This window comes from Orbicella faveolata, unplaced genomic scaffold (genome assembly GCF_042242905.1).
Source record: "Orbicella faveolata isolate gen_17 unplaced genomic scaffold, um_ofav_v1 contig_34, whole genome shotgun sequence".
Classification (NCBI taxonomy): domain Eukaryota; kingdom Metazoa; phylum Cnidaria; class Anthozoa; order Scleractinia; family Merulinidae; genus Orbicella; species Orbicella faveolata.
The window spans coordinates 5,028,131-5,041,710 of record NW_028301563.1 but is presented as its reverse complement, the minus strand read 5'-3'; the positions used below and the strand labels follow the sequence as shown (position 1 = coordinate 5,041,710).

Sequence of the window (13,580 nt, the reverse complement as noted above, 5' to 3'; positions counted from 1 at the left end):
GAACAAAAAAAAACAAACAAACAAACAAACAAACAAACAAACAAATCAACGCACAGTTTTTGACAGTCGTATGTCGAATCGGGCGAACAGAATACTAGTACAGTCACTCTACGTTATACACGCCAAGTTGGTCAGAACTCCTTTAAACACTCGAAGAGAACAGCCTTTCAAAAAGTAACATATAAAATCTAGCTGCTCCCTTTTCCTGATAGCGATCTTGTTGATGGGAACAATAGCCTTGACATACCACGCATCACTTTCAAGGTTATAGCACTCAACTTTATTGCTGAATTTCCCTGGACTCTGATAACGCATTTTCGTGCGCCCACCCAGTACGTATAAAGTCTCGTCAACCAACATCATACTCCCCCAAGTTCGACGAAGTGTCAAGTTGGACACAAACTGTCACTCGTCAGTTAAAATGTTGTAAACTTCACAAGTTTCCAGGTATACAATTTCCAGTCCATCCGATGTCGAACCTCCAGCAATGAAAATCTTTTCATTTTTACAGACACCAAAAGCGTCACACCTCGCCTGATTCAAAGGCGCTATTTTTTGCCATTCATTTTTCTCAGTATTAAACCTTGTACATTCCGAGAGCGATCTGTCTAACCTGTTCCTCACACCTCCACCGATGACGTACATGTAACTGTCTACAGCCACAACGCAAAAAGATACTCTATCAACCCAGTTATGCAAGGGCGTCAACGAATTTGAGTCGAGGCTGGCTGCCCAAAGAGTGGTCGAGTCAGTTTCTTCTACAATGAAACAGATTTGGTTTTCGACAACCAACGGCTTTCCTACGGAGAATGGGAGGTTGTTTGTCCACGGTGCTGGAGACCAGCGGTTCGAATCTGGGTCATAGCATTGCGATCTGGCTATATCATCAGTAATAAAAAACACTTTGCCTCGACAAGAAACTGTCGCGGAAACTTTGTGTTCCGTGGTCTTGAGTCGCTGGCATTCAGTTGCTGGCAGAAGGTACCATTCATCTGTTGCTGGAAGATAAAAGCACGGTTGCAGTTCTCCAAAAAAATCCGCGATCACGATAACATTTATCGTTAAAGATTTCCTAGGAGAATGCGAGCGTGAAAAATCACAATCTGTTGGCCTATCAAGCCACTCTAATGCGCCTCTCACACTGTCGAGGCAGTCTACGTTTTCTCTCACAAGATCACGAGTCACGACATGACTCCGTAAATAGTCACGCGATACATAAGTAAGTCGTACACGACTAAACAGTTCGCTGAATTTTCCGCTTCTTCCGCGTTTGTCGTGATCAATCCATCTTAGTATGATTTCAAAAACGTTTTCCTCGGCGTCAATCACTATCTCATCGCTTGAAATCCATTTTTCAACCTCATGGCTTGGCAAATTTAGAAACTCGTTTGAAGTAGTGACGGTGGTAAAGTCTGAATTGATGATTTTCCGGGTGCTCGCGATCAGCGTCTCACATGAATATTGTTCTGCCAAGTAGTTAATTGAAAAGCAGGTCTCAGTGGTGATGCGTTGCACGAGAAATTTTTCGGTGATAGTTTTAAGATTTGAAAGGAGAAGAAAATCAGCCGTTTCGATCAGGCTCTCTGCATTTTCTTGAGTAGAAATCAGAATACTGCCACTGTAAATAAACCGCAGAATGTCCGCCATCTGAGACTCGGTTATCGTGTGAAGCCGAATAACTCCTTCATTACTCTCTTTCATGTTGCTGCTGAGAAGCCTTTCAAAGAATGGACTCGCTTTTGAAAGAACTTTTCGGTGAGCATGGAACTGCTTTCCATCCTTCACCACCAAAGTTATGTCAAATGGATCTACACCTTGACATGAGATTACCTCACCTAAGTCAAGTCGATTCATGTTACTTTTTGGGTTGAACTTTGTCCTGATTCGTGGTCAGCGGTTGGGTTGCTGGTAGAAACCCAGAAAAAAAAAAAATTGGGGGGGAGGGGGGGGGGGGGCGGGGGCGGTGGGAACTGTTCTTGGCTATAACAATAACATTGACAGAATGGAAATCGGTAATACCCAGAACCCGTTGAAGATAGGAATTATCTTTAAATTGATGTTCATTATTGGTTGTGGTGTAAGTGGACTTCACCAGAAACTGAAGGAGAAGGGCCTGATGGGGAAACACCGTCGAAAATGGAAAATTTTTGTCGTGGCTGTCTTAAATTTAATTGAAAGAAGGACAACTCGTCGTTGAACTGTTCGGCGAAAAATGGATGACCAAAGCCGTTTGAAAGTACGGAAAAATAAATAAGGAGCCGTCATGCAACATGGTCTCCCTTAACGTTTAGGGGAGTGGGGAGGGGGTAAGGCGAGCCCATTACTGGACGATTGTAGCGCAGGACATTTTTAACCAAAAGGAAAAATGAAGTTCACCGAATGCTGAGGACGGCACACAACAACAAGTACAACAAAAGTAAAACTGTTTTTACTAGAACTTGCTATCGTGACGCTATTGAAAAAAGTCTGGTGGTCGAGGACATGAAGGAATAGTGTATGATGTCATTGGTGATCTATTTATAGTCCCTCGCTTCAACGTGATGCAATACAGCTGTAAACAAACGAAATAACACATTCGGGATATAAAAGTACCTTTCCTTGAGTTTTCTTCATTCTCGAAACACTGAAAGCAACATGAAAAATACCTCCACAGAAAATTTTTATCGCCAAACAAATCGGCAATGTAGGCAAAATGGGAATAGTCGCCCGACAAGCCGTGACAACAACTTCTTCACGAACTTTTATACAGTCACATAATCGAAGGTGTTTTACGCGGCAAAACACGATCGAAGATCCTTTGCTAGAAGATGCTCAAATATATGTCGGAGAAAACTTCGTCGTCAAACATGGAAATCTATTTAACCTTCGCCGTAAAGTTTGCTCGCAAAACCATCCTGGGGTCGTATTTACAGAGCTAAGGCCACTGAAGCCAGTGTCACAAATGTCCTTGTCTAACGGAGCTAAACGAATGCGTACATGTCCGAATGCCGGTGGAAGCTCGGAGAAAAGTGAAGTGCTCAGTTTTGAGTTACTTCAGAGGTGTTTTGGAGCAGATCTACAGAAAACTGAGATGGAGGTGCAGTATTTTCCCGAAGGGGGCGCTATCACCGATTACACTTGCGAGATGTTCAGCACAAGACTTGGAGTCTCTGTGACACGAGCTATGAAGTATGACGGAGATTTCACAGTCGAAGATGCCGAAAGGTTACTAAACAAAAAGCTCCATGGAGTGTTAAGGTCCACCAAAAACACCATGGAAAGATGGAGCAAGCAAATTTTACATGTATGGGCAACATCTCTTGCCGTGTCTGTTCTTATTGCAGAGGCTTACAATCAAATTCCCAAGGACTTGAGGTCCAACACGGTTGTGTTAGTGACTGTCACAGAAAACAATGAAGTGTTTTCAAATTAAGTTATTTCACAAATTAACTTTATATATGATTAACTTTAGCGAAGTAGTCACTTCATGTAGTATTTTATCATTTTATATTGTTGTTGGCTGTGGTTGTTTTTGTTTATTTATTTGGCTATTTATTTTATAATTATGCTTGCTTTGGTAGGTCCACCTCAGGTATAAGATCGAGAGCTGCCCATTTAATGACCTACAAAACAAAAAAGTATATATGTATGTATGTACAATGTAAATAGAGATAGCTTCGTTCCAGACTTTTCCTGACAAATGTTTAAGAAACTGTTGTATAAATTTGTATATAAATTTGTAAAATAATAAAGAGATATCACAGTTGTTTTTGTGACTGTTACAGAAAACAATGAAGTGTTTTCAAATTACGTTATTTGACAAATGTAATCATAGATAGCTTTCTTTCAGAGTGTTGGATACCAATTTTTAAGAAACTGTTGTATAAATATCTGAAAAATCTCGTTTATTTTTTCTCAAGACCTGCGATAGGAAGAAACCAAGGACTTAGGCACAATGGCTAGGCTTAATCAATATTATTTCAAGCCATTTGTGATGGACCGCGGCTAAAAACAACAGAAACAATGAACCTTTTATAGCCCTTAAAACAATGGAGGTTGTGAACAATGGAGTGAATGAAATTACAGGTTTGAAGAGGTGCACAGCTTACTGATTAAAATGTGTTCCGAAAATATCCATACCCCTCCGATAGAGGGTTTTTGGTATGAACCCCTCACCTCCCCCCTACCCTACTGGAAACTCTAGTTTTGGTTCATACTTACCGTTAAAAATTTGGGCTTTTGAGACACCCCCATTTGCCCTTGGAATTTCCAGTAACACTCCTTGAGGGATATTTTCTGGAAACATACACTGGTACAGGTGGGAGACAGGGTACATTGCTTGCTGAATGTCAGCATAAGGGCTCCGAATTTAAACCTCCAGGTTCATACATTTTGTTCTGGTGTAAAATGCTTTCTTCTTACAGGACCACACATCAACTACAGCAATCTGACAAAGAATGGACTTGAGCATCAGCCTTCCACAAAGATTTAACAATCATGCTATGGACACCCATGTTGATTAACTTGTGAGACAGAGATTCCCTTTCTGCTTGACAAGACACAAGAGGGTCTCTAACCCAGCAGAAAGAGAATGGAATCTCTGTCTTGCAGAGCAAGTGTGGATCAATGAACCATTACACTCTGTAAGCACTGTCCTTTTTATTTAACAACTGGTACATCAAGACTGTACAAATATTTTCAAACAATAGGCCATATTTATATTCATGGTACTGGACTGAAACTGGGAGGCACGGTGGCCTCATGGTTAGTGCACTCGTCTCTGGATCGAGCGGTCCAGGTTTGAGCCCTGGCCGGGGACATTGAGTTGTGTTCTTGGGCAAGACACTTTACTCTCACAGTGCCTCTCTCCACCCAGGTGTATAAATGGGTACCGGCGAACTTAATGCTGGGGGTAACCCTGCGATGGACTAGCATCCCATCCAGGGGGGAGTAGAAATACTCCTAGTCGCTTCATGCTACAGAAACCGGGATAAGCTCCGGCCTGATGGGCCACTTGGCTCGTATGCAGACTTTACCTTTACCTTACTGGACTGAAACTAGCTTGCAACTGAGGCTAATGTGGGCTCTACTTAGTGATATTCCCCCACATGAGCCTCTACTGCAAGCTAATTCCAGTTCAATCCCGAGAATACAAATATAAGGCCTATTGATTAACCATTCCTACATGTTTATAGAACAGTATAATTATCATGGGTCCAACATGTGATGGTAAAAAGAACTCACGTCCATCTTGCATGTGGCACAAGGAAACTCCTTTGTCAAAAATGGTTCGTACCTACAATATTAATACAAATAAACACAGAAAAATCAACAACTACAGTCAAGCCCTGATTATTCTTGATTAAACTGATTTTCCAGACTTCAGCTTATTGTTACTTAAAATTTATGTAGCTGATGTGAAGCACAAGGAAATGTATGGGTGTGAGTTCCTATTGGTTTTGGTTTTACTTTCAATTTGGATGACAAAGCAGGGGAGCATTTTAAGCGAATTGCTATTAGTGTATTTATGCAAAAGCAAAGCAAAATAATGTGAAGCACAAGGAAATGTATAGGTGTGGTCTACCTATAATGTAAATGCCACTTTCAAAACTCATTAGTGAAAACAACTAATGGAACTTTACTGATTAAAAGGTCTTTTTCAGTGGTGGATCCAGATCTTGAGCTAAAGGGAGGGGGAGGGGGAGGGTTTTTTTTTTATTTTTTGGCTTGCCTTGCCGGCTTTTCCACCTTCTGCGATTTCTTTTTACACAAAATTATGGGGGGTGGAAGGACCCCCCCCGTCCCCTCCTCTAGATCTGCCATTGTTTTTACTGAAACCTAATAAAGACCTTACCAGAAATTCACAGCCACATTCCTTGGTTCTTCCCGACTGGGATATGATTGGACCTCGTGCCACCAGAATGAAGGCATAAACAAGACATCACCTTCATTGATTGTACAATTCAAGGCACGTGCCTCCTTAAACTTTGGAAATCTGCGGTAATCTGGATTAAGAATGTCAACTGGAGACATGACCATTGATGTACTTTCCAGTAGTTTTTTGCGGCGGAACTTTCTGCTGGCTGCATTGTAGTCTAGTGTAGCTTCCTGGATGTGTGCTTCATATAGTTTTGTGTTGTCATGTGGCTCATAAATAAATAATTGTTTTTTTCCACTGATCTGGAGGAAACAAATATTCATGTCAGACAGTCACATGGCATGTGGATCTATAAGTACAAGTAGACTTTGAATACAGTGCTGAGTTTAACCAATTTAACTTTGAGGAAACTTTAAAATCATTCTATTCTTCCAGCCTAAAATAATATGTATATAAAATATAATTATTATATCTATATTATACATTTTTACAGGAAAAGCATTTGTAATGCATGCCTCCCAGCCCCCACCCATGCAAGGAAACAAAAGTACCGTGATGATGTAGCACTAAAACTTGCCAACACAGACAGGTTTAATAATAATTCTTCCTGCTTGTTGTTTTTCCTTTTGTCAAATAATACTATCTGTTGTTTCATGGCGGCATTAGAAACAACATGCAGGAATCAATCCGTGTCAGCTGGCTAGCACTTAAGAGCAATCTGCATAACGTCTGTGAGAGAAGAATTAAGGCATTTCACAAATAAGGATGTCTGATTATTCAACTTTTAATCTACGTACGTAAACAAATTCCCCAACTTCAGACTACAAGAAATATATGGTTAGAAGTAACAGAGCTCAATGTTGCAACTGCTGGGTTCACCAATGCAACCAATTTTTGTTCACTGGTGACTAACTTTTCACGCTTTTCACTGAAATACTTTTGCCATCAACTAAGTCTGAAACCTTAGGGGCCAGCTGGCCCCAAGGTTTTTTCCTGAAAGTAGAGCCCTGAGTAAGGAGAACTTGTATTTTGACTAACCTGACATAGAAAGTTGTCAAAGGGATCAAAATGCAGCTTGCCCAATGTATTTCCATTGCTAAGCCAAATATTAAGATGTCGTCGTTTTAATTCCCCAGAAAGAAAAGGCATCTCTTTGATGTCCTGCTCAAGTTCTGGTAGTAAACTAGGTATAGAAGAGTATTCTAGATAAGCAGAAATGTTACTGTCATTGGATGACTGCAAAATGCTCATAAATGTAGAGAAAGGAATTTCCAGAAATGCAGGACGAACCACCACTAAATCTGGAAATGGTAACTGCGATTTGACCACATCAGGAAACTTGAAATCTTTAAAGTCTTCAAAGTCATGAGCCTTTTCGCATCCCTCATATTCACCATAAGGGGCGAATGCTACTCGTACCATCTTGTCACCAAACTTTGTTGTTAGAAATTCTGTCGTCCACTTTTTCATCGCAGGCCAGTTTTTTAATGCACCTAGATGATAAATACAAAAACAAAGAGGCAAAACATGACCCTGAGGTTCAACACCAAAGTTCTTCTGACAGCTTTCATACAATGATTTGAGTCTTTTGGGAGGAATCTGGGCTTTGATCAACAGGCTTAATTAAAAGGGATGGTCAGGTCTTTAATTATTCTACTCAATCATCTGTTATTTTGTTACAACAAGACAGTAAGATGACTAGATGGATCTTGCAGAGAATGTGGTAAAAGGAAACACTCGCCAACCCATTTGGAAATTTTAGTGTAATTTCATACTCTACTTTAACGATTTCAGGCTAGCAAATGCAATCTCTAGACAAGTTCATTGGGTTTTCATGAAAATTCACATGTTTGGAATTGTTTTAACTGACAACAAGAGGCATGCTGATAAGGGGGGGGGGGGGGAGGGGTGTGGGGTTGGGGTGCATCAGGGTCTATGAAAAAGTTTGGTATTATGTAACTTCCACTTAGTGAAATTATTCGGTTCACAAACTCATTGAATTTTTTTTTACCTGTGATCACTACTGGTTTTGATCGAAAGAAATATTCATGGAAAAATTTTTCTTTGGAAGGTAAGGGAATTCTCTCACATGTGGAGCCAATGTTGACAGGTCCAGAATATGAGGCATGGTTCGGACCGTCACTGTTTGGGACCCGATACAAATTATCTATTATTCTTTTCCTTGCTAAACCAGCAGAGGATAAACTTCCATCCAACTGCCTGAAAGTACCGCATTTGGCGTTAATAAATGCAAGCAATTCTTGAAGAGTTCTTGATCCGTAGTAACGTTCAGCTTTGGGTCGTTTTTGCCAACTTGGTTGGATGAGGCAAGTTCTGTCCACCAATTTGGGCGGAAAAAACGCTAGATCTTCTTGATCAACCATATCTAGACTCCTGCTATTTTCCCAGGTGATCGAGCTACCATCAGACTGTTTTAATACTCCAATGCTTGCACTACTTTCATTCTTAAAAGCCTGCGAAAGTTTGTGAAGAATCGAGGTAAGCTCACACGTGGGCTGCAAAGCAACTAATACACAGGCACTCCTGACTGATGCAGTGATATTTGTAAGAGAGTATTCATCAAGAACCTCAAATTCTGCTATACTCATACCAGCAAATAACAAAATATGTAAAAGGTAAAATAATTTGAACCGTAAGGGCCGTAATAGTGATCTTGTTGTGGCCGCCATGTTGATCAAATGTTGTGTGACTGTTACATTGTAACTGAAAGGGATTGGAGACTAAATACGTGGCGCTCTGTCCGAAATTTTTCAAAACGTCCGAGGGAGTGAGGGCAGGGGCCCGTTTCTCGAAAGTCCCGGAAACTTTTCGGGCCCGGAAAGCCGCAGCAAAATCTCTACCCTTACTATTACAGAGCTGTTTTGTTTACATATTCTTAATATGAACAGAGGTTCCCTTCATACAAGACGTTTCAGGCGTATACACTTTTCCGTTTTTAGATACAGATGAACTAAAAATGGCTTTACGGGCTCGGAAAGTTTCCGGGGCTTTCGAGAAACGGGCCCCAGGTCCCTGGGGAGCCCCCGGAGGGGCAGGTAGTAAAGGTAGAAGCTTGGTTTGGGGTTAATGTGTATCTTCGTGTTTTGAATAGCGGGAATGATATTTATTAAAGAGACTTTCTCCACCGTAAGAAGGCGAGAGTGGAGTTGTTGAAAAAAAATTGACATTGAGCTGCGAAAAATGACTAATGTACAATTAACTGCTTAATTGAATGTAACATATTTTACTATCCGTAAGACAATACTGATCTACACAGCTAGTGCAAGATTTATTGGAATCAGGGATGTTTTGAGTCGTCAACAGTATAGATATGGTAACAAAGACTTCAGAGCGGTTACTTTAAAATAGCTTTCGCCGACATAGTTAATCAATTCAATAACTCATGTTGCGTTTGAACCAGCTTGGCAAAATCTTTCTCAGAGAGTTCAGATTGTAATTCTTGTTTAGACAAGACTAATTCTATTGCACGTAGCTTGCTCTGATTATAAGCAGACCTATTGATAATCACATAAATTTCGGACAGAACACTTCTGCCCATGAGATAAGCGACAGCTTGGAAAGCGATGTAGGCACTCTCTAAATGTACGTGCAGCAAATAGTCTGCCAAGAAACGCATCTGGATAAACCTTTGGCCTTCGATCGTTCGTTTGACTACTGAGCCGGTTACTGCACTGGCCTGTTTTGTTGGTTTTCCGAGAACTACCATCAACAGCTTCATGACCTTTTTAGCGTCGTCATCATCGGTGTGGAATTTGGGGCCATTTACCCATTTCTTTACCACAAAATCATAAATGGCGTCACAGTACTTCTCGTGTAGTCGCGCTGCCCAAAAGAGAGATTCCTTGACCGCAAGATTGGTCAGGTGTTCTTGAAACCCTGCAGAATTGCTTTCAAAGCCAGCTTCGCCCTGTGTAGTGGGATGAAGAGTTAAGAATACGTTAAATACTGCAAGTGCTACCGCGCTGCTTTCTGTTACTTTCAGCTGATCTGCGGCTAAGTACTCCTCTAACAGTGAAAGCACCATGCTTGACGTTGAACTTTCAGCGGCATGTGAAACTTCAGAAAGAGCTGCAAGCAGCTGTGCGTACTTCTGTGTGCTTCCATCCAGTTTAGCTTCGTGCAGAAGCCGGGCTTTCTTGACCAGACAATCTGCTTCACATTGGTGGTTTTTCTCCATTTTTATGCCTTTTAGGATGTAAGCCAAAGCCATCACAAGAAAATTGTATTTGCAGTTTTGAACAAACTTTTCATGGTTTTCTTTGAGCTGCTGAGTGAGAGAAGTATCGAAGAAAACCGGAAGTGCGTGATTGGTTTCAATATAACGACACAGGGATTGCGTTACAGTGGCTCGAATGTCTCCGAGAGCGTGACATGCTTTCCAAATTTCCTCTGAAGAACGGTGATCTATCATATTATTCTTAGAAATGAAATAGCTTGGGACAGAACCGTTGGCGTAGAATGAAATAATAAAGTCAAGAAGTTCAAGAATATTCGTCCCTAAGCTCTGTTTCCCCCACGATTCGACTCCCTTCTGCTCAAGGAACCAAAACAAACAAGTTTTGAGATGAAACGACGCGAACACATCAATGTCACGCAGCTTCATCTCGCTCTTGATCAGCGACTTCAGAACAGAGTAAGCTAACTTGTGATTCTCTGTTAGGAATCCAGCGAGCGTCATCTCAGCTACCGAAAAAGAATATCTCCATTCAAATTCTCGTAAGCTGCTGGTATGGGAACCAACTGGCACGAGGTGGCAGCCCTTTGCTGATATCGAGGAGATGAGTTCCGGGCTCGGCCAGTTCTGACGTCTGTCTCGGTGTATCCATTCCTCCGCTTGTGAGGGCCAGAATTCACATTTGAGACCATAAACAAAGTCTCGATTAACAATGAAAGACCCTCCAGTATAGGGAAGAGAATACGACGGGCCTGTGATGGTGCCGTCACCTACAGCCATTAAGGTGGTGCGACTGAGAGGAATCGAATCTTGACTGTTCTCAATGAATTCAGAGTTCTGAAGGCAGTGCTCCCGAATGAAAGATGTATCCATCGGATGAAAGACTTTCTTTTTTGACACGTGTGCATAGCCCGAGTGTAACGCGTCAAAGGTGTACAAGATATCCTCCGCGACGTTCATGTTTGCAGCTATCGTTGAGCCTTCGCCGCCTTCACCGACTCCAGACAAATCTTGCTCCACATTGACACTTTTCTCTGGATCTTTCTCTTCTCGCCGCATTCCCTCATGTACTTTTAAGTTGGTTCTTATGATCATATGATCGGCATCGGTGTTCCACGCTTGTCGTTTCTCTAGATGAGGAAGAGAAAGTCCTTCGAATCCACTTCCGGTATGGATTACTTCAACGTCGGGATTGTTGTGACAACATTTTTCTAAGTCTTGGGCAAGTTGATTAATATTCTCTTCCATGTCTTCTCTTAAAATGTTAAAAAACGGCACCAAGCTCAATGCTAAATTCAAACACACTTTCTCTGAGTCTTCCATGTTGTTACAACTTTGTTCTGTAGGCGAATGTCACGTGCTGAGCGCGCGCTCGAGACAAATCAAAGGGCTCTTTGAGCTAACTACCCTAAACACAAGACAGTTGCTGCTGAGTATCACTGCCAGTTGCTATGGTCCTCGGCCTTCAGTTCCTCTTCTCCCGTCTCTTTCTAATATTACGTAGTCAGCGCCAGGTCAGCAGAATTACCCAAAACATACACTACAACCAAGCAAATGACTGACTGACCACCCACATGCTGAAGGAAACTGGTGTTTATCTTTTCTTCTCATCAAGCTCTGTCACTAATCGGCTTGTTTACGTGGATCCGCAATATTTTTAATGTCGGACTGCTGTCAAAAAGTCACAAGCAAACCACTCTCGTTTCTTGAGGTCGTGTTACTTTTTCTTCCTGTGACAAGTTGCGGGCTCACTTTGGTATGTACTCAAAAAAAAATGTACGGGGTCTGGAAGTTAGGATGCTACCATACAGGTGCAAGGTGAAATTAAATGTGACCTTAAATGCTATTTTTATTTTAATGGAAGGCGCGGTGGCCTCATGGTTAGTGCACTTGACTCCGGAGTGAGCAGTCTGGGTTTGAGCCCTGGCTGGGGACACTGTGTTGTGTTTTTGGGCAAGACACTTAACTCTCACAGTGCCTCTCTCCACCCAGGAGTACTAGGAGTATAAATGGGTACCGGCGAATTGTTGGGGAAACCTAACAAATTGCGGGGGAGTGGCCTGCGATGGACTAGCATCCCGTCCAGGGGGAGTGAAAATACTCCTAGCCGCTTCATGCTACAGAAACCGGGATAAGCTCTGGCAGCTATAAGCCATTCGTCTCCAAGGCTTCACTTTCTTTAAATGCTATTTTGGTCAGCAAATCAAACCTCTTTCATGATAAATCACTAAATTAAAAATCATTTTGATGATTCAGCTGAGATCAACCCGAAAAATGCTAACCGCAAATCAAGAAGTCACTAAATTAACCAATTTTATTTCCTTCGGCCATTTCAATTTGAGTAAGGACGTAAAACAACCCGGAGTAACAAACACGACACATGTACTACGCATGTATTTGAATTTAAGGTTCCGTCCACACTAAGCCGGAAAATTTGAAAACGCATCAAATGTGTTCCGTCCACACTACGCCGGATAAATTTTAAAAACGCAACAATAAGCGCCATTTTGGATTTGTGTTTGAGGATAACTTGGGCAGGGAAATAACCCGATTATCGTGACGTCAAGGTTTTTGAAAGGTTCCGTTTTTAAAATGTTTACCGTTAACCATAAAACGCAAAGCCGGCGTTTTCAAATTCCTCCGGTTTGAAAAGCGTTTACGAATAGCTCTAGGGCTTTCAACTTTTTGGCAACTTCTTGTATATCTTTTGAGCAACTTTTCGCTCTCTGAGCAATTTCTAGTTTTTTTTATCAATTCTGAGAAATTGGAGCAGCTTTTAGTAGTTAAATTGGCCATGTTTCCATATTTCGCAGTGTTTTAGTAGACAATTTATCAATTTCCTGTGAAAAAAGGAGCCAGATATCCCCCTCCCCCCTTGCCCCTGAGGCGGATGATGGGTGCAAGATGGATGCAGCCGGGCTGCTAGGTCATCGGTTTTTTTTTTAAAGAAAATTCAAAATGGTGGACGGCGATTCACACTCGATTGACTCGAGTGTCCTTGATGAAGAATTTTTACAAGCTTAATATTAATATTTGGTTTTGATTAAGGACAATGTTATTTAGCAACGCTGGTTACGCCGCAAAATTGCACAAAAATGCTTAGAAATCTTACTTTTGTTGTACAATTTCCGTCAATTTGTATATTTTTGCATCAGACCAAATAAAGGAAGAGAGCAACAAAATTTTTTTTTTGTTTTTTTTTTAAGCAATTTTTGAGCAACTTGCGTTACAGAAAGCAACTTTTGCTTTTTTGAGCAACTTTTTGAGAAATAGCGGGCAACTTTTTGGGAAATCTCGAGAAACTTGTGGAAAGCCCTAAATAGCTCCGTTTTCGTGACGGATTAGTGTGAACGGTAGGCCTGACCGTAGAAATAAAGCTGCCTTTACAAGAGGAATCCAGGCATTCTGTTTTCAGAAAACCCATACATCTGTTAAGCTTAAGTATGTATCACGGAAATCCAGGATATAGTAATTATTTCAATTCCCAATTTCCTATCAAAAATCAATGACAAAAGAATATCAAAGCGA

At 41.3% G+C, this 13,580-nt stretch overlaps 4 protein-coding genes across 4 annotated transcripts; 1 reads left to right on the top strand and 3 right to left on the bottom strand.

Annotated features, from left to right (window-relative positions):
• Positions 1 to 257: 257 nt before the first annotated feature.
• LOC110055764 (kelch-like protein 12) lies at positions 258 to 1,926 on the bottom strand. Its single transcript, XM_020762166.2, has one exon. It carries the CDS (start codon positions 1,852 to 1,854, stop codon positions 406 to 408), a length of 1,449 nt encoding a protein of 482 aa, XP_020617825.2. The 5' UTR covers positions 1,855 to 1,926; the 3' UTR covers positions 258 to 405.
• Positions 1,927 to 2,511: 585 nt separating this feature from the next.
• On the top strand, positions 2,512 to 3,771 carry LOC110055700 (AAC-rich mRNA AAC4 protein-like). The gene has a single exon (XM_020762095.2). It carries the CDS (start codon positions 2,693 to 2,695, stop codon positions 3,410 to 3,412), a length of 720 nt encoding a protein of 239 aa, XP_020617754.1. The 5' UTR covers positions 2,512 to 2,692; the 3' UTR covers positions 3,413 to 3,771.
• An 852-nt stretch (positions 3,772 to 4,623) lies between these two features.
• On the bottom strand, positions 4,624 to 8,977 carry LOC110055704 (bifunctional peptidase and (3S)-lysyl hydroxylase JMJD7-like). Its single transcript, XM_020762098.2, has 4 exons — positions 7,869 to 8,977; positions 6,896 to 7,350; positions 5,834 to 6,159; positions 4,624 to 5,275 (listed from the first exon to the last, which is right to left on the bottom strand). Exons 1-4 carry the CDS (start codon positions 8,545 to 8,547, stop codon positions 5,188 to 5,190), a joined length of 1,548 nt encoding a protein of 515 aa, XP_020617757.2. The 5' UTR covers positions 8,548 to 8,977; the 3' UTR covers positions 4,624 to 5,187.
• Positions 8,978 to 9,081: 104 nt separating this feature from the next.
• On the bottom strand, positions 9,082 to 11,863 carry LOC110055711 (cyclic GMP-AMP synthase-like receptor 2). Its single transcript, XM_020762107.2, has one exon. It carries the CDS (start codon positions 11,373 to 11,375, stop codon positions 9,246 to 9,248), a length of 2,130 nt encoding a protein of 709 aa, XP_020617766.1. The 5' UTR covers positions 11,376 to 11,863; the 3' UTR covers positions 9,082 to 9,245.
• Positions 11,864 to 13,580: the final 1,717 nt, after the last annotated feature.